At 42.4% G+C, this 18,453-nt stretch overlaps 1 protein-coding gene across 3 annotated transcripts in view; it reads right to left on the reverse strand.

Annotated features, from left to right (window-relative positions):
• Positions 1 to 17,216, reverse strand: part of BROX (BRO1 domain and CAAX motif containing) — a 32,405-nt gene extending 15,189 nt beyond the window's left edge. Inside the window, exons 1-10 of one of the 3 annotated variants that reach the window (XM_066618714.1) lie at positions 17,152 to 17,216; positions 9,848 to 9,997; positions 9,509 to 9,615; positions 9,147 to 9,243; positions 7,953 to 8,048; positions 6,220 to 6,292; positions 5,555 to 5,660; positions 5,077 to 5,166; positions 3,698 to 3,783; positions 3,250 to 3,331 (exon numbers count right to left, since the gene is read on the reverse strand). In XM_066618714.1, coding sequence (XP_066474811.1) covers positions 3,250 to 3,331; positions 3,698 to 3,783; positions 5,077 to 5,166; positions 5,555 to 5,660; positions 6,220 to 6,292; positions 7,953 to 8,048; positions 9,147 to 9,243; positions 9,509 to 9,615; positions 9,848 to 9,948 — 838 coding nt within the window. In that variant the 5' untranslated portion in view covers positions 9,949 to 9,997; positions 17,152 to 17,216. Of the gene's footprint in view, positions 1 to 3,249; positions 3,332 to 3,697; positions 3,784 to 5,076; positions 5,167 to 5,554; positions 5,661 to 6,219; positions 6,293 to 7,952; positions 8,049 to 9,146; positions 9,244 to 9,508; positions 9,616 to 9,847; positions 9,998 to 14,096; positions 14,221 to 14,666; positions 14,843 to 17,151 lie in introns of those variants that run through there. The other 2 variants (XM_066618713.1, XM_066618711.1) reach the window with 2 other exon arrangements.
• Between the last annotated feature and the right edge of the window lie 1,237 nt (positions 17,217 to 18,453).

The following is an 18,453-nucleotide window of genomic DNA, read 5'->3' on the forward strand; positions in this document are numbered from 1 at the left end:
CATAATAAATCATACAGCGATCTGCTGAATATTAAAGGAGAGATCCTAAGTAAGCCTGAGTTAGAAGAGAAAGGAATAAAACTGGACTGGTGGAACAAAATGCAAATAAGAACAAGATTACGAGAAGACCAAAAAATAGGCTTTTATGAAGAAGATATAAGTTTTGATAAAATATTTTTGAGGGGAAGTATATAAAAAATGTACAATTTTCTCCTTGAGATAAGAGTGGAGGATGAGACAGTTAAAAATGCAATGGTGTGGTGGGCAAAAATTTTTGGATATAATATATCGATGGATGACTGGAAGCAAATTTGGAATATAAATATTAAGATTACTAAAGCACTGTCTTTTAAAGAGAATTTATATAAAGTGTTTTATAGATGGTATCTAACTCCAGAGAAATTAGCAAAAATGTATTCTGGGTCATCATATAAGTATTGGAAATGTAAAGAGGTTGAAGGAACCTTTTATCATATGTGGTGGACCTGTCAAAAAGCAAAGAAATACTGGAAAATGATACATAAATTGTTGCAAGAGATATCGAATTGTGTATTACCATTCAAACCAGAAATATTCCTCCTAAATGTGACATCAGAAATTAAAGACCAATGTAAGAAATACCTTATTGTATATATTGCTACAGCAGCAAGAATATTGTTTGCGCAAAAATGGAAATCTACAGACGTGCCAACTAGAGAAAATTTAATAGACAAAATTTATGAAATAGCAGAAATGGAAGTTTTAACAGAAAGAATGAAAGAGATTTAGATAGAGTAAGAAAATATTGGAAGACTTTTTATGACTGGATAGATAGTTTTAGTTAAACAATATTGAGTGTTTCGATAAATCTAAACTTTTATACTGATAAATACGGTAACCTTTGTATTGATTATTGTATTTTTTGCATTTGTTTTGATGGCTTTTTTTTTTTGGAATGATGTATGTTGTAATCTAGGACCAATAACCTCATGTGTAACCTATGTAGTACCAGCCCTAAGTATAACCTATTTTCCTTACCTGTATCTGCAATAATAAAATATATATAAAAAAAATTAAATTGTCAAGGCACACCATCAGTTTTTTAACAACTGACAAGGCACACTGTGCTGCGGGGGGGGAGGGGAAGGAGTCTCACATCCCCCAATGGCCCTATTAATAAATGACCCTCTCCCAAGTTCCTGCAGCACACCTGCAGACCATTCATTGCATGCCAATTTGCCATAGCACACTAGTTAAAAATAGTTGCACTAGAGATATATTTCTGAAATATCAATACAGACAGGTAAAAATATAAAGGAGAAAGGATGCAACTCCCCTGCAATGTCATAAGAACACTGCTTAATAGGCATATGTGCCTAGAAATATCATTCCAAGTTATGCCGTAAATGTTTGTATTAGTTTTCTACTTTTGCTGCTTGTTTATGTTCTTCAGTGGTAGAAACCCACCTACTGAAATAACAGCACAACTGTAATTGTATATATAGTTCTAGTATTTTCAACCAATTCACGCATGGGCCCAACTCAGACAATCATCTCAACCATGGTTTAGAACAGTTGTTCTCAAACTGTGGGTCCGGGGCCAATTTTTAAGAACATAAGAACAGCCTTGCTGGATCAGACTGTTATGTGTAAAACTTGGGCTCAGTCTGAGGAGGACCAGAGGGAAAACTGCTGCAGGAGAGGAGGCTGCAGTACCAGCAGAGGGAAGGTAGAGGCTGCTGTGTGCAGAGCCCTATAAAAGGGGCTGCACAAACAAGGAGCAGACAGACCACCAGGGAAGAGCTGCTGTGAGGAGCCTTGGAGAGCAAGCTCTGCAGAGAAAGACGGACCACCAGGGAAGCTTGGGAGAGAAGGAGCTGCAAGGAGCGAGCTGGGAGAGACCAAGCTACAGAAAGAAACTGAGGCAAGAGCTGCAGGAAGGAGCCCCTGGGAGAGCCTCTGAGAACCAGGGAGCAACCATCCAGCCTTTTGCCTCAAGTTCTGTTGCCTCCTGCCTGCATAGTGCCTGCCTGCCTGAGGTCCTCTCAATTGGGGAAATTTGGAACAAGGTTGTTTGTATTTGGTTCAGGTTTCATTCCTCATAATAAAAGCCTTAAACTCAGTTGGGGTTAGTGGTTTCTTTTGATGCTGCATACAAGGCCATAGACCCATCTAGTCCAGCTTCCTGTATCTCCCAGTGGCCCACCAAATGCCTCCAGGAACATACAAGACCTGACCTGTATCCTGGTGCCCTCCCTTACATCTTGCATTCTAATGTAGCCCATTTCTAAAATCAGGAGGTTGCAAATATTGTAACCCGTATGGCTTGTAACCCGTAATGGATTTTTGCTCCAGAAACTTGTCCAATCCCCTTTTAAAGGCATCACCACATGCTGTGGCAAGGAATTCCACAGACCAACTACACACTAAATAAAGAAATATCATCTTTTGTCTTTCCTAACACTCCCAACACTCAATTTTAGTGGATGTCCCTTGTTCTGGTGTTGTGTGAGAGGGTAAACAGCATCTCTCTACCCACTCTTACCCACCCCCTGCATAATTTTGTATGTCTCAATCATGTCCCCCCTTCAGGCGCCTCTTCTAGGCTGAACAGTCCTAAACGCCGTAGCCCCAGCCCAGTAATCATTTTAATCGTTCTCTTTTCTACTTTTTCCATTTCTACTATGTCCTTTTCGAGATGTGGTGACCAGAACTGGACAATACTCCAGGTGTGGCCTTACCACTGATTTGTACAATGGCATCATATTAGGTGCTTTGTTCTCAATACCTATTCTAATACCTTTTCTCTTTTTTCTTTTTCAATACCTTTTGGTTGGTTGTGAAACTGAAAAGGCAGATTAGGCTATGTGCATCAAGAGTTAAATAACCTGCTACAACAACCTGGGAGGGAGCATTCTCCCCAATCACCATTATAGCAACAGGGACTTGAGTGACTGGTAAAGTGAAACTTTTTTTTTTTAAGGTGGGACCCGATGCTAAAAAGTTTGAGAACCACTGGTTTAGATTATTGCAAGTACGCCGATCTCCCTCCTCCCTATGTCAGAGGGGGAGATTAAAAGTTCCAACTTTTGAGCTAGCCACTTTTCTCCATTATGTACAATTTTAGCAAACTGTGGCTTGTTGTAGTTAGGGTCTGTTACCAGGATATCAAACCATAGTTTGAAAGGTCTTGAGGTGTGAAAAATCTAGAGATGTTTCTATTTTTCTTAGTATGTAGGAACCAACCAAGAATGAATTCATTGTACTTACATTTTTCTGCTTCCTGCAGAGATCTAATAGCTTCTCCACATTTATCACTGGCCAGAAGAGTTTGGCCATGGTAGCAGTAAGCCTGGTGTGGGAAAGAATTTGACAACATTGGGCCACATAAAAATCTGATTTTCTTCAGCAAATGACAGAGGGGAAAGAGTGCCAGAGTCCAAGAAAGAACATGACAGGGCAGAAGGCATGGTGGGGCAACCTCTTCAGCTACTTCAGTGCTATTAATGAAAACTGAAGTTTGCCTGCATTTTATTCTGGGCAATCCCACCAATATACTGTCTATTCCAGGTGAGGTTCTTTATGTTGTATGAAACTAGTTTTGCAACTCATACTAGGGTAAAAAGAACCCACAGTATTGTTGGCCATTTTGCAAATGCCTATACAATTCCACAACCATCCTTTTAAAGCATTTATTAACATAAAACCAAGTACTTACATAGGCCATATAAAAGCATGACTTCAAGTGCAGGTATTTTCGCCACTTAATTGTGTATGGTGGATCCAAACTGGATAACATTTGATCTAGAAGAAGAAAATAGCATTGTTGATATAACAGTAGTCTATTTACACACCCATGTTATGTTAGGTTTTGGATGACAGTTGTATTTGTCTTACTGTTGCGGTTGCAGAGACTAGGGCCAAAATCCTATATACACTTTACAGGAGCAAGCCCTATTGAATTTAACAGGACTAATTTTTGAGTAGATATGCACAAGATTGTACTCTAATTCAGTATGAAAGTCCTAATTACTGTGTGAACTATCTTTAATGGATTGTTTGATTTTTAACTGTTGTTGCAGGTATCTATCTACAAAGGAGACATGTATAGCAAACTGAGTAAGTGCTGGATTTAAGTCTGGTTCCAGCCCCAGGGGAACTAGAAACATGATCAAGGAAGACTCTTTGGATAGTCTACTATGGAGACTATACTGGTAGCGACTCATCACCACTTGTTCCCTGCCCCCTTAAGGGTTAAAGAACAGGGAAGGCAGCAGTGTGATCCCCTGGGTTGTACTCCTGCTGGGGGCAAGTTTTTTTTTTTTAACTTTTGTGGGGGGGGGGGAGCCCCACAGATGCCTCTGCAGGACTTCCCCTAACCTCCAAAACAGTAAAGATAAAAAAGTGCTTTTTTGATCACTTTTTAACAGGAAGTTTGGGGAGCCCTGTAGAGGTGTCTGCAGGGATCCCTGCACCTCACCCCCCAGGCTAGCACTCCCTTAGGTAAATTTTAACCCACCCCCGCAGCAGAGTGATCCTCGGTATTGCATTGCTGCCATAGCTCCTCCCCATACACACTATGGTGCTCCCAACTCCCGTGTAGGAGTTTGGGAAGTACTGCTCTATAGCATGACAGGAAGGCCATGGAAGCAGTTTACTATCCATACCTTCTCCTTATTTTTTCCAATGTTAAGATTCTAGGAAGCAGACTACCATGCGTTAAACCAGGGGTGTCCAAATCCCAGCCTGGGTGCCAGATGCAGCCCGTAGCAAGCTTCTATCTGACCCACAGCCAGCCTCTTGTCCCCTGAAAGCCTCTGGCCCACTCAAATGAACATGATCAGAGCTGTGCTCTGGTTGTGTCTGGAGGGTATTCTGAGGGCCAGAGAGGTTGAATGAATGAGCCCATTCATTCACTCATCTAAGTTCCTTATTTATTTATTTAAATTTTATTTTTAAATTTTTTTTCCAGCCCTCAACACCACACCAGATATTTGATATGGCTCTCTGGCCAAAAAGTTTGGAGACCCCTGCTTTAAGCCTTTCAAGTGAAATAATTGAGTATATGTAATACATACTACAGTGCTAATAACATACCTGCTTTTTGATAGAAGTTAGCCGTTTCATAGGCCAGAGCAGCTATTAGTCCAGGATTGTGCTTCAGCTCAATAGCTCGGGCAATTGTCACTAAGATAAAAATTAGATGCAATTTAACCATAAACATCATTTACAAATTACAAATGTAACAGTTTAAATATAAGTGACTCCAGAGTGCTACATATTCTGCTTTTTAAAAAGTTTTTAACAGCTGAAAATAATTCAACTGAATGGAAGTGTTCCTCCTAGAGGAAACTTTTAAAAAAATTACTATTTTTATAATTTCTTTTTAAACACTTAAAATGGCTGAAGATGATGAGTTTTCACTGACATTTCACTGACTACACAATTGATATTGACGTTTATGTAAAATGAAACAAACATCTGCCACAAATCATATTCCATTCTACATACCTCAGGAGAATGAACAGCTAAGCAAATCCCCAGATGGAGAGCCATAAAGAATTTGTATAAATACCTTCTTGAGCTTCAGCTTGACACTGGATGATGTAGGAATCTATAAGTCGAGCTTCCAAATCTCTTCCCTTTTCTACAGGAGTGATTAGTTTAGGGATGTGGCTCTCCTAAGGAAAATATATAACTTTCAATGTTTGCACTTGGTTAAATTTGTATCATATATAAAGGATAATGCTACTGAGTTATAAGACCACACTACACAGGGCCATTATGCCTTCATACAGAGGTCTTCGTACAATTGTGGTACAATCTTTATAGGCCTTCAATGCTTGTTCAAACCTATTTAGTTTTCCACATTTATAAAGATTTTGATATTAGAATGCATTCATGCAATCAGTTACCCAGACACATTTTGAAGTGGTACCACGTACCCTTTTTGAACATTGGAAACTGCTCTCAGTACTCCATCATCACACTTTGAAGGTTTAGATGTCATAAGACACTGTTTTAGCTGCAACAGGGTATGTGGCCACCCCTCTAAAAACTGATCCAAATGGGTCACTGTATTTTATTTTTTTTAAACGGAGGCAGACTAACAGCCACCTAAAGCATACCAGCAACAGAATGAGTGTTGTGTGGAACAAAGACAAAACCAAAGTTGAAAACAGGGTCCTCAAAGAGAGGACCACATATGACATCAAAAGTTTAAAATAAGAAATTTTCTACCTTTAAGTGTTTGAAAATCCCAGCTGCTATTTTCATACTTCGGTGGACATCTTTTGCTTCATCTTCGGTGATGCTAAATGATTGGTTATTTATTAGTATTGCAACATTAAAGTATGTGAAAAAGTCACACCAATTTATTCACATTTAGTAACAATTCTCAGACAAATTTCTTGTTAATTTCCAAGTTTACTGTTAATTTGCTACCATACCCTATTTTAGGATAATCACTAAAACACTATTTTAGGTGTTTAGAACAGTTTAGAGAGTGTTTAGAATTTCTTCTAATTAAACACTGTGTAATAATATACAGTATACGCACCATGGCCTATGTTTCTATACAAAAATAGAATATACTATTTTATATACGATTCTATGGTGGGACTGTACATAAATAGGAGAGCATAATAGGAGAGGGCAGGAGGTCTGGTCTAGAGGGTTGAGCCTCCATTTGCCTGAAGATAACATCCGAAGGTCGCCAGTTCAAGGCCACCGGCAACGAACAACCTTGAAGCAGCTGACAAGCTGAGCCAAGCTATTCCATCTGCTCCGAGCGTGGGAGGATGGAGGCCAGAATGTGCGACCAGATCAAGAAACAAACATCTGAATGTTGTGGTTTCTTGAAAGATAGAAACCTTCTTTCAAATTGTAAAAATCCCTACGGGGATTTAAATTGCCTGCCTATGTAAACCCCCTTGAATAAAGTCCAAGGAGAAATCTGAGGACCAATAAAGGCGGTATAGAAATACCTGTATTATAATAATAATAATAATAAGAGGTAATATTAACCATCTATTAAAAGAATGGTAGGACAAAGCCATCTTCACCTGGTATCTGAAGGCTAATAAGGTAGGCACCAGCCAAGTATTCCACTGGAATGCCAGTGCCAAAAAATCCCCATTTCCAGTTGTCATCCACCTAAATTCTGAATGCAGAGATACCTAGAGCAGGGTCTCCAAGACCTTAGAGAAAGAAAAGACTCATGTATCCTAAGATACAAGATGTACTGGGCTTTGAAGGTCAACATGTGTGTCATGTGTGTGATGTCCAGATGTTTTAGAGGCCATCACAGAGTTTTCCACTTTCTGGACTACTTTGTAGTTTTAAGTTTTTGAACCTCATCTTGAGTCATTGTACTGAAAAGGGCACTGCATTAAGCATTTTTAAACCAAAAATAAAGAAAGCTTGCAGCAATGATACAAGAGAGCCTTTATTCTCTTGTTGCTATGCTGTGGTAGCTAAGCAGCCTGGTTGCTCTAAGGTCGAAAAGCTACTGCCAGCATGCGTACATCACACAAGGGGGAAAAACCAGTGCTGCCTTGATGGGTATTCTAAGGGTAACCAGAGTGGGCATTTTGATTAGATAAAGCTGTAATGAAAGTACAAAGAAGCTGGGTGTGAATGGACAAGACCCAATATTGCATTCCTATATGCACTTACTAGGAAGTAAATCTCACTGAACTCAGTAAGACTTATTTCCATATAACCACACATAAAATGGGGCTGTATGTTGCCTGATGCTAAGACATGTGCATTCCACAACTTGAAATGTTTTTGCTCTTGTCATGATGCTTGGACATTGGTCAACAGCCACTTAGACTCATGGCAATCTAGAAGGCAGCACTATGTAGAGACAAATGTTCCCAAGCCCACATTTCAGTGGCACACCTAACTGTACGCAAGTTCAGTTGCCAAGTCTTCTAATAAGAAACTATTAGTCAAGTGAGAATACTTACTCTTCTTTCCCAGCCAGCCTTGATGCATATTTAGTATACCACAATGCCACGTTAAATCCCATGGAAATTAGTTCAAACACAGCATCTTGCTGAGCACTAAGGAAAGTGAAAAAGCACAGTAAAATCAGGTGATTTTACTAGAAGTGTTATAAATACTATCTTGAACTACTCAGATTATTTCTTAGAGATAAACACTGCTTGTGTTTCATTCTCCTCCCCTCACCCTCCATCCCAAATCATGTGAACAAACTACCAAGTATTCAAATTCTAGCTTCTCATATAAGATTCCTGAGAGTTTGAAAAGGACATTTGTTTTGTCAGAAACAATTCATACTTTATTACCATGACCTAAGAATGGCTGGAACAAACTTTTGTACAACACTCAAGTCTCCATTAACTCTCCCTCCAAACTGAAAGCACAGAAGAAGCAGTCAGCTAAGTTACTACAGAATTTTTATAGATTTCCCACTGAATATCACAAGAATGGACACACTGTAATATATTCAAATATTTGTTGTGGTTTCTTGAAAGATAGAACCTTCTTTCAAATTGCAAAAATCCCTACGGGGATTTAATTAGCCTGCCTATGTAAACCGCCTTGAAGTCCGAGGAGAAATCTGAGGACCAAGAAAGGCGGTATAGAAATACCTGTATTATTATTATTATTATTGAAAATTCTTTTGCGTCATGTGCGGCAAAGTCAATTTCACTTTGATTTTAATGTTTGGATGTTTGGGCTTATATTGTCATACAGGGTCTTTCCTTTGTTATCAAGAAAGAGGTTCAGGTGTTTTGGGAGAACAAGTTATAAAAAAGTTAACAGTTCCATTTCCAGGTATTAGCAACTTGCTTAAATGAGTGTTTTTATCAGATGTGCCATATTTGGGGTGTATGGATTATTTGTTCCTCCTCCGTCCCCCCAAGAAAATAAGCAACCATGCTTTGTGCTGTTTACACCTGGCACCTAAAGGCTAACAAGGCAGCAAGTCTGAGGAGAACCATAGGAGCAGAAAAGTTTCCCCTTGCCTCTAACTGAGCCGCTTTTGGCCCCTATTCTGCGCTGAATACAGCACAACCCTCCTGGCTTGCCTGTTCCAGCATAGGATAGAATTGTGCCCTAAGTTACTCAATATTTATGCTATCAACTAGAAGGATTTGTTGCAACAGGTGCTGGAAGCCACACCGCAGGTATACCTTGGAATCTGTCCATGTAAAGTGTCCGTCCACTTAAAATTCTGAATGTATCTCAGTTTGCTATCCTGCGAAGAGTCATCCAGTGAAACTATAAAGCCTGTTAATAAATAATGACAACTGATAAAAAAGTCAAAAGAATTTGGCAAAATAGCTGCTATTTTTTCAATTTATGGTCTTTCCAATTCTATAGATAAGGGTACAGAGCTCAACTCTTTCCACAACAACATACTCAAATATAAACTACCCAGCATATAAATAAAAGACAAAGGGACATCCCTGCTTTAGAGGCTACTATAATCTAATTTTATTGACAAAAGATACCAAGAAATCAAACCAGTTAAGCAATTGGCCTCATCTCTTACCTTCTAAAAGTGAAAAATAGGAATCAGTTGCATTCTTCATCATATCTGGATTACAACTCAAGTCAGTAAAAAGTTCCAAGAGTCGTGCTCTTGATAACCTAAGATCACTATACAAAAGATACATCAAAAATAACTCAGCACCACATTGTAGACATCTCAATCCTATATGTATTAACTTGAAAGTAAATTTCTTTATGTTCAACATTCACACCCAGTAAGCATGCCTAGCAGTCTGAATCACTCATTCAACAGTGTTCTTACATCACTAGTCTTTTATATCACTATTTGCAAATGCATGTTATATGTTGAGATGCACCATAAGTTTTAAGAACCACTTACTTGCAAATCTTGGTTGCAGCTGTAGTGGTGGCAACTCCATAGTAATTGAACGCAACAGGTGCTGTAGCCTTTAAAGGGTTGCGATGAAACCAGTGTGTCATTTCTCTCAAGTGTTTCCTTCAGAATTAGCAGTGCAGCAGGCTTTATAACCTGTGAAGGAAAGACATTTACAGAAGTATAAACCAGTAACAAAAGATGTATTTTTGTTGTAGGTGAACCTATGTTAATGATTTTGAATTTTCAAGCATCCAATTGTTTAAAAATAAGTCAGTGCAGGACATAAGAAACATTACTGCATATGTAAGGTACCATTTGGTGACACAATGAAATATAAAACAAACTGACATGCTCCATCGTTAATGCATGACTACTGAGAAATGTTATTGTACCTGGCAATACTATAATACTGTATAGCTGCAAACCTATGCAGCCTTTAATGAAAAACAAACAAACAAAAAACACCTTAACTCTAGTTTTCCTAAGCTACCAGGGCTGAAATCCTATAACACGTTCCTGGGAATAAGCCCCACTGAACACAATGGGACTTACATCGGAGTAGGCATGCATAAGATTGCACTGTTGCTTTACAAGAATACTTGAGTTGAAATGAGGCCATTGTACTCAACTTCATGAGCTAGTGATCAATGGTTGTCATACAAGCCTTCACTAGCTTTGCTATTCAAAATTTCTGTCAATGGAGTCATTATTAACTGGTCTTTTGTATTTGTGAGGTCACTACAGTCTAAATTACCAATTCATCATGGTACAGCTATAATAATGATTTGACTTCAGTGTCAAAGTGCCAAAACTAGTTCAACCCTATACAAAGCAAAGATGTACAATATTTATTTTTGTTTTAAAACTCATTTCTACTTTAGCAAATTTGTTGTACTGAGGGGCAAACACTTTCACTATCGCCCACAGAAAAGGAAATGACATGCCAGTCTTTTGCAGTCTCTTTCTGGGATATACCAATTACCCATTTGGCTGAATATTCGCTAGAAAAACAGACACACATTAAACCAATATTGAAAGTCAATTAGTCAAATGATTATTATTACTTTCCTAATCAGAACCTACTTACTAACATTTCACAAAAAACAAGTCCATCATCTTTTGCAAAAACTTGAGTACTGGGACAGATCTTATAACAGTTATCCCAGACCAAAACTGCCTTCAGAGAGCACATCTCTATAATTAGAAACTGCTTATATTATCTTTAGATTGATAAATATACATATAAGAAAGTTAGGAAACTTTGGGCCAAATCCTATCCAATTTTCCAAAGCCGGTGCAGCTGTTCCAATGGGGCATGCGCTGCTTCCTGTGGTGGGGGGCAATCATGGAGGCCTCCTCGAAGTTAGGAAATGTCTGTTCCTTTTCTACAAGGCTGCACTTCAGCTGCATGGCACTCAAAGCTTGGATAGGATTGGGCCCTTTGTTGCCAGAGCTCAAAGCAGTGTCAACTGACAGATCCTGCATGACAACATAAAAGCTGGCCTCCATTTAATGTTTCCTATTACAGTTCTTTCAAAGAAACCCTAAGTGCAGATTTCTTTTAGAATGACAACACCATTGAGATCTTTCCATCCACAACAATGGAAACAAACAAGGATCATGATCCTACTAAGTCATGTTCATGCACAGGGCAAACTACACTTGCAGCTGGAGATTTTGTAATTTCTACAGCAGCCACTCACATGGCTGAACAAGTAGGCTTACTGAACATTAAAAAAGCATCAAAGAAAACTGCAGGTATGCAGGAAAGTATTTAAAAAATTCAAAAACAAAGCAGGAAGACCAAGGGTTGTTGCATACTTGCCACCCCCATGCTGTCACAGAATCCTGACAACATGAAAGTAGAGTGCAAGCTCAGCCATTAGACCAAAGAGAAGCAAGTTGTATGCCTCTCTTCAGTCTAGGACAGTATTTGTCAAGGTTTGTCTTTCACTGTACCACTTCACACAGTCCACCTATTCAAAGCACCACCGGAAGTAACTCGTGATGACATCATAGCAGTTACTTCTGGGTTGGGAGGTCAGATGCAATGTGTCAAACACTAGTAAGAGGCTCAGGGTAGATGGGAGGGCTTATTCGAGCATGGCATGCTTTGGAGCCTCCTTCCACTGCTTGTTGTACAGGTCCACCTTGTTATACACAGATATGACTCAACATGAATGGCCAGTGCAAATGAGAAGGAATGTGCTGATCCCTGGAGAAGGATCCTTTTAAAAATCACAGTTTTTAAAAATGCATTTTAAAAATGCATCTTTTAAAAGGATGCATCACAGTTTTAAAAACTGCTTTTCTTACAGTTGTACAGAGTCAGTCATGCAACCAATTACAGGTATAACCTAATTATCCATGGATTTGTCACCCATGGAAAAATCCACAGATTTTTCTATCTCAATGCAATGAGCAGGGCCCTTTAAAGGAAGTCATTTAACAATAGCCTTGTAAATGTCAGAGTGAGCAGCAGGCTAACAATCCATCAATCATTCTGTCTCCAGGCATTTAGGAGTAGAATGGCTTCACTCCTAGACAAGCAACCCCTCCCTTCCCCAGATCGGAGAAGAAAGATAATCACTTTGCAATGGTGAAGGGAGGGGTCACTGGCTTGGAGTGAAGCCTTGCTAAGCACCTGGAAGCAGACTGATTGATGGATTGTCTGCTTAATGACTATCTTACATCACAAAAGGTCAACAAAGCTGTTTTTAAATCTCCTAACAAAGGGACATTGTTTTTTAAATGGATTTGCTTTAATGTGATTTTAGCCATTCACCTTTGAGTTCTGGGAACTGAACCCTTGCAAATAATGAGACTCAACGTGTAGTGCAACGCGTTCCTGGTCTTGCTGTGGGTAGCAGGGGTCCAGGGGTCCCGTAAGTACCACCAGTCACCACCTCAAGTAGCACTGGTGGTACTCTGGTTGACAAACGCTGGTCTAAGTCCCTATGGTACATGGCAAATAGGGATTGTGAGATGTACCCCCCTTACAATTCCAGTGTCCTATAAGTTATTAGGTATTGGGCATCTGCCTCCTTCCCAGCTTAAGGAGTCCTTTGGAGTTGATTAACTGGGATCAGAGGTTCAAAGTGTTTCCTCTGAACCAAATGACCCAACTTCAAATTTTTAATAGGAAGATAACTTCATGGATTCTGGAGAGACACAAATGAATGCAATCATGGGTGCAACCCCCACCATAATCACCATATACATGGGTGGCACAAAGTTTAGCCACCCTGATAATTCAGAAATGATTACCCTGCCACTCCAGGCCTTAACCAGAAAGCCAAAGGAAACCCTCCTCCAACATCTTGGCCCTCTCTCCCAGTTCCTGAGAACACACAACAACCTTGGTTTTTTTTTAAACAAAGTTTTTTAAAGAGACTTTCTCCTATTTTATAGAATTTCTTCTAGTGCACAGTTTCTCAGCCAGAGGAACTAGTACCACTGGCTTTATCTGAGATGGTGTCAGGTGGTATGTGCAGGACCCCCCAGTCATCCACTGTGGGACCAATAATGTTACAAACCAAGCAACAGTAGGAGGTTTGGCTTAACAGGCAGAGCTCCAGTGCGCATTTTTTTGCATACTCAAAAATCCCCTCCTGTCCATCCTGAGCCTCTGACTGGTTTTGTCACACCGCATCTGACCGCCCTACGGGGGAAGTAATGGGTGAGGACATCCTCACCAGTTACTTCCAGTGGTTCTTCTAATAGGGGGACCCTGCAAAGTGGTACGGCGGGGACAAACATTCACAAATGCTATCCTAGTGGGACTTTGTTCTACTAAGTCTCCATCCTGCTCAGTTCTTGGAGCCTCAACAGTAGTCTCACAGCCCAAGCCTATACATGCCTACTCAGAAGTAAGTCCTGTTAGAGCCAATGAGACATGCTCTCAAGTCCGTGTAGGCAGGACTGCAGCCTTACAACGCAATCCTATGCGTGTCTACTCAGAAGTAAGTCCTGTTAGAGCCAATGAGACACGCTCCCAGGTCCGTGCGGGCAGGACTGCGGCCTCCCTCAGCAGAGAAGAGGGGGACACAGTGTGACCCCCTTGGGAGGGGGACCTCTATCCACTGCCCGTCACTCCCAAGCGTGCCGTCCTCTAGTCCCACCTACAGGGCCACAGGACTTAAGTGCCGGCCTTCTGGGGGCCCAGCCGAGCCCTCGCCCCCCTCAAGCCCACCATGAGGCAGCTACAGGGGAAGGGCGCGACAACCACCCCGGGAGGGGCTGCCCTACTTACCTGCTGGCAGGCCGGCCTCTCTTCCTGCTGGCGTCGCGGCCCCACCGAAGCCACTTCCGTCAAAGGGCGGCTTCGAGGCAGACGTCAGAAGCGCCCACAGAGCGGGCAGGCGCCACCGGGGAGCCTCGGCGAAAGCAGGCGCCGCCTCCCGGCCTCGCCGCTGCGGGGAAGAGAAGCTGGCTCGGTGCTTGTGCGTCTGCAGCCTCCCCTGGGAGCAGGTGCCCAGATCCCGCGGAGGGCAGCGCCTGGGCCCCCCCCACAGGCGCAGCTTCTTAGACCCTTCCAGGTGTAGCCACACCTGCCAAAATTCCCGCTTCCGTGCAGTGGTTAAAGGGGTAGGCGCTTCCTCCACTGGGTCTGGGCACCTGCTCCCAGGTAAGTGTGGGAGTAAGCCTGGGAGTAGGGCCCGTTGCCTACTTCAGAGTAGACAGGCGTGTGCTGGGGCTGTATGTTCAATGGAACTCAACGGCGCCTACTTCTGAGTAGACAGGCACAGGTCTTGCAGTGTGAGGACTGCGATCCAGCCCACCCAGTTCTGGGCTGCTACTCTGCCTGCTACTCAACACTTACATGCGAGTGCGGTGCTTTCCCCCGTCCTTTGCTCGGGTTTTGACTCTTCGCTCAGGGGCAGTGGCTCCCCACACTCAGTCCATGTGTCTCAGTCGTGCTGTGGCCCACAACACAAAGGCTCTCTCGACGAGCCTGTTTCACCTCTGAATAGCAACCCTCGCCGTGAGTAGCACCGGAGGTCTGCGTGTTCCCCGTCTGTGCATGCCTTTTGGAAACAGGCGGGGTGTGTGCGCGTGCGCAAAGCAGCTGCACCGCAATTAAACTTTGTCAGAGGTTGAAGAGCCCAAGCTTATGCATGTCTACTCAGAAGCAATTTCCATTAAAGTCAATAGGGCTTACTCCCAGGAAAGGGTGGATATCATTGCAGCCTAAATCCCGCAGTAGTTGTAGCAAATTGCCCCCTGGCACAGATGGAGGGTGAGTTTGCGGCTGTGGGTGCCTGCCATTACTGATTTTGCGATCCGATCGGGGCAGGTTTCCCATAGAAACAAGGGTGTGTGTCTCTGTTTGCCCTGGCTTGGTCAGGGCTTGGTACTAGCAGCAGCAGCAGCAGCACTACTTCCGCCCTAACTTGCTCTTTCATTGGTCTGCAGCAGAAAGTAGAGCCGAAATGGCCGCGCCACGAAAGCAGGCGGCCTCGCTAAGAGCCCAGCCTCCCCAGAACAGCAGGAGCGCACCGATGCCTCGCCAGTGTGTACCCCAAAAGACCGAACAGAAACTTCCTCAGCCGCGTTTACACACCCAATCTGGCCTAGTTGGTCTCTAGGCTGGGCAATCCTCCTAGCCACACGTTACCTGGGAGTAAGAACAGAACATAAGAACAGCCCCACTGGATCAGGCCATAGGCCCATCTAGTCCAGCTTCCTGTATCTCACAGCGGCCCACCAAATGCCCCAGGGAGCACACCAGATAACAAGAGACCTCATCCTGGTGCTCTCCATTGACTATAATGGGTCTTACTTCTGAGTAGACATGCATAGGATTGGGCTTTTATGCTACAATCCTATCCACACATTCCTGGGAGTAAGCGATGATGGGGCTTACTTCTGAGTAGACATGCATAAGCGTGGGCTGTTACTCCGCGATCGAAGGTGCAGATCCTGCGCTCACTTACTTGGGAATAAGCGCCAATAGACAGGCTGGGGCTTCCTGCCTAGTAAACATGCCTAGCCCAGGGCTAGCTAATTTGAGCCTGCCTGTGTGTCAGCCAGCCAGGGTCTATTGTTCCCACGCCCCGTTGAAATGCCTTGTGTTCCAAGTTCCGTGGAAGGGCATCCCACTGAAATCAAAGCGATCTGTGCTTCTTTTATGCACATGGTTAGACTCGGGCGTCTGAAGCTCTCACAAAAAACTCCTAGGTGGTCTTTTTCTCTGTACACACTTTCTTCATGACTTTATTATTATGAAACGTTGTTTGTCGCAGCCCACACTTCGCACCCCCCCTCCAAAAAAATCCCTTCCTGATTGGGGCTACAGGAGCCTTAAAATGCTTCTCAAAGCATTTCTATTTTCACCCTTACAATAAGGGGATCAAGGCGCATTTCGCTTCCCTAAGGCATCTCTTCGCTGTCCATAGCTACTGTGTTCTGAACTGAGTAATCCTGACTTTTGTGTGTGTAATGTATTGTTACATCACATTACATTGTGTAATGTATTGTTTTATACACACAAGCACGCCTGCGCATGCATCTATCTATCTATATATCTTCTGGAAGCAACTGTACTGTATACTGTACCGGACAAATCAGAACACAGAGAACCACCAGTGTGCTCCACAAATAGTTGTTTAGACTACTAGGACTTGCAGACAAACTGGGAATGCCTTGTGAAGTCCAGAAGCGAACCTAGTCTACCCAAGTCAATCGTTTTACTCTGGCGATCTGAGATGGCATTAATTTGCAAATGCTTTGTGGGTTCATCACCTATCCAGTTGCGATGAAAGAGAGGAAATGGATCACAGTCTGCCAAATTTTGAGGGGAAAAAAGTCTTGGGGAGGAGAAGGGTATATGCCATGTGATAATATATATACTGTACATAAATATATATACTGTACTGTATTGGGTCCATTGAACTTAGTGGCTCTTCAGTGTAAGCATGCACAGAACTGTAACGGGTGGAAATAGATAAGGAAGAAAGGAAGTGGAGAGAGAGCAGAGTAGTTTTGATGTCTGACAGCCCAATCCTATGCATGTCTATGCATAAGTCCTATTAGAGTCATAGTCTTTCGAGACTGAAGGTTGCCAACTCACTATTAGAGTCAATGGGGCTTACTCCCAAGAAAGTGTGGATAGGATTGGGCTGTGAGACTGCAATCCCATCCACACTTACCTGGAAGTAAGCTCCACTGACTTAAATGGGATTTATTTCTGAGTAGGTATGGATAGGGCTCCCAGAGAGGAAAAACATTTTACATTTGGGTTGAAAGGTGTTTTTTGTTTTTTTTAAAAGACCTTTTAAATAAAATAAAATCTGCCTGCCACTCACCTGACACTGAGGCTTCCCAGATAAGCAAATCCACAAATGTAAAGACGCGCGTGGGGATTGTACAGGCTGCTGACTTGTGTAGGAAATCAAGACAATAAGCCAATCCGACTCCCAAGGCAGGTCCCACGACAATCGATCACGTGCCTTCCATGCCCAAGCAAAAGGCCAGTAACGAGGAGGAAGTGCTTCGATGAGAGAAGAACCAGGCAGGGCGGATGGCTTACTAGCGATGGCGCCAGGCGTTCCGAAGGCTGCAATCTATCCTATGCACACTTTCCTGAGAGAGCTGCATTGAGGACCATGGGGCTTACTTGACAAGCATAGGATTGTGCTCTAAGTCTACTTAAGCCATTTCTGCCCAATGCTGCATATACCCAACAGGGACCAAAGGTGTACACCTGTGGGCGGGGCAAAAATGGGTTAATTAAATTCATAAATAGGCTTAGATGATGCACTAACCCTGAATGAGATATGCACAAAAATTCAGATGAAGGCACAAGATAAAAAAGGACTAGAGTTTACACATAGAGCCCAAATCCTGAGTCTACTTGAATGCTGCCCTAGGGCATACAGGTATAAGGACTCTCCACCTTCAATGATGCCCTGTTCTGTTGCTTTGCACAGGTTTCCTCCTCCATTCAAATATAGAAACCAAAGTCCTGGAGTCACATGCAGTGCCTAACTTGGAATTTCCACTCCCAGTTTTGCAAAGGCCCTAGATTTTTCTATTGCAGTGGTTCTCAAACTTTTAGCTCCAGGACCCACTTTTTAGAGTGAGAATCTGTCAGGACCCATGTGCAAGTGATGTCATGAGCGGAAGTGATATCATCAAGCAGGAAAATTTTTTAACAATCCTAGGGTGCAATCCTGCCCACGCTTTAATGAAAGTCTCATTTACTATCATTGTTAAAAGCATATACAGAGTAGCCAGTTAAAAGTAGACATTTGTAACATTCCCCCAAATGCAGTCACTTAGCAAGGTAGCATCAAGTCAAATATATTAAAAATAAAATATTGAAATGAATGGGGACCCACCTAGAATTGGCTTGCGACGCACCGAGTGGTCCCGACCCACAGTTTGAGAAACACTGCTTATTGTTTCTTGTGGGCAGCAGCTATCACTTGTACCTGGCAGGAAGGGGCAGCAAGAAAGAAGAGGAAGTCCCGCCTTCAAGCCATGAAAGCATTAGTCTGTCTCTTTTTAAGTCTATATCCGCCCCTTCCCGAGGGAACCTTCCCCAAAGGTTTCATTGAGCCTTGATGGAAAGAAAGGCGGGGCCAGTACAACCGAACATGGCTGGG

This window comes from Tiliqua scincoides, chromosome 1 (genome assembly GCF_035046505.1).
Source record: "Tiliqua scincoides isolate rTilSci1 chromosome 1, rTilSci1.hap2, whole genome shotgun sequence".
Taxonomy (NCBI): Eukaryota; Metazoa; Chordata; class Lepidosauria; order Squamata; family Scincidae; genus Tiliqua; species Tiliqua scincoides.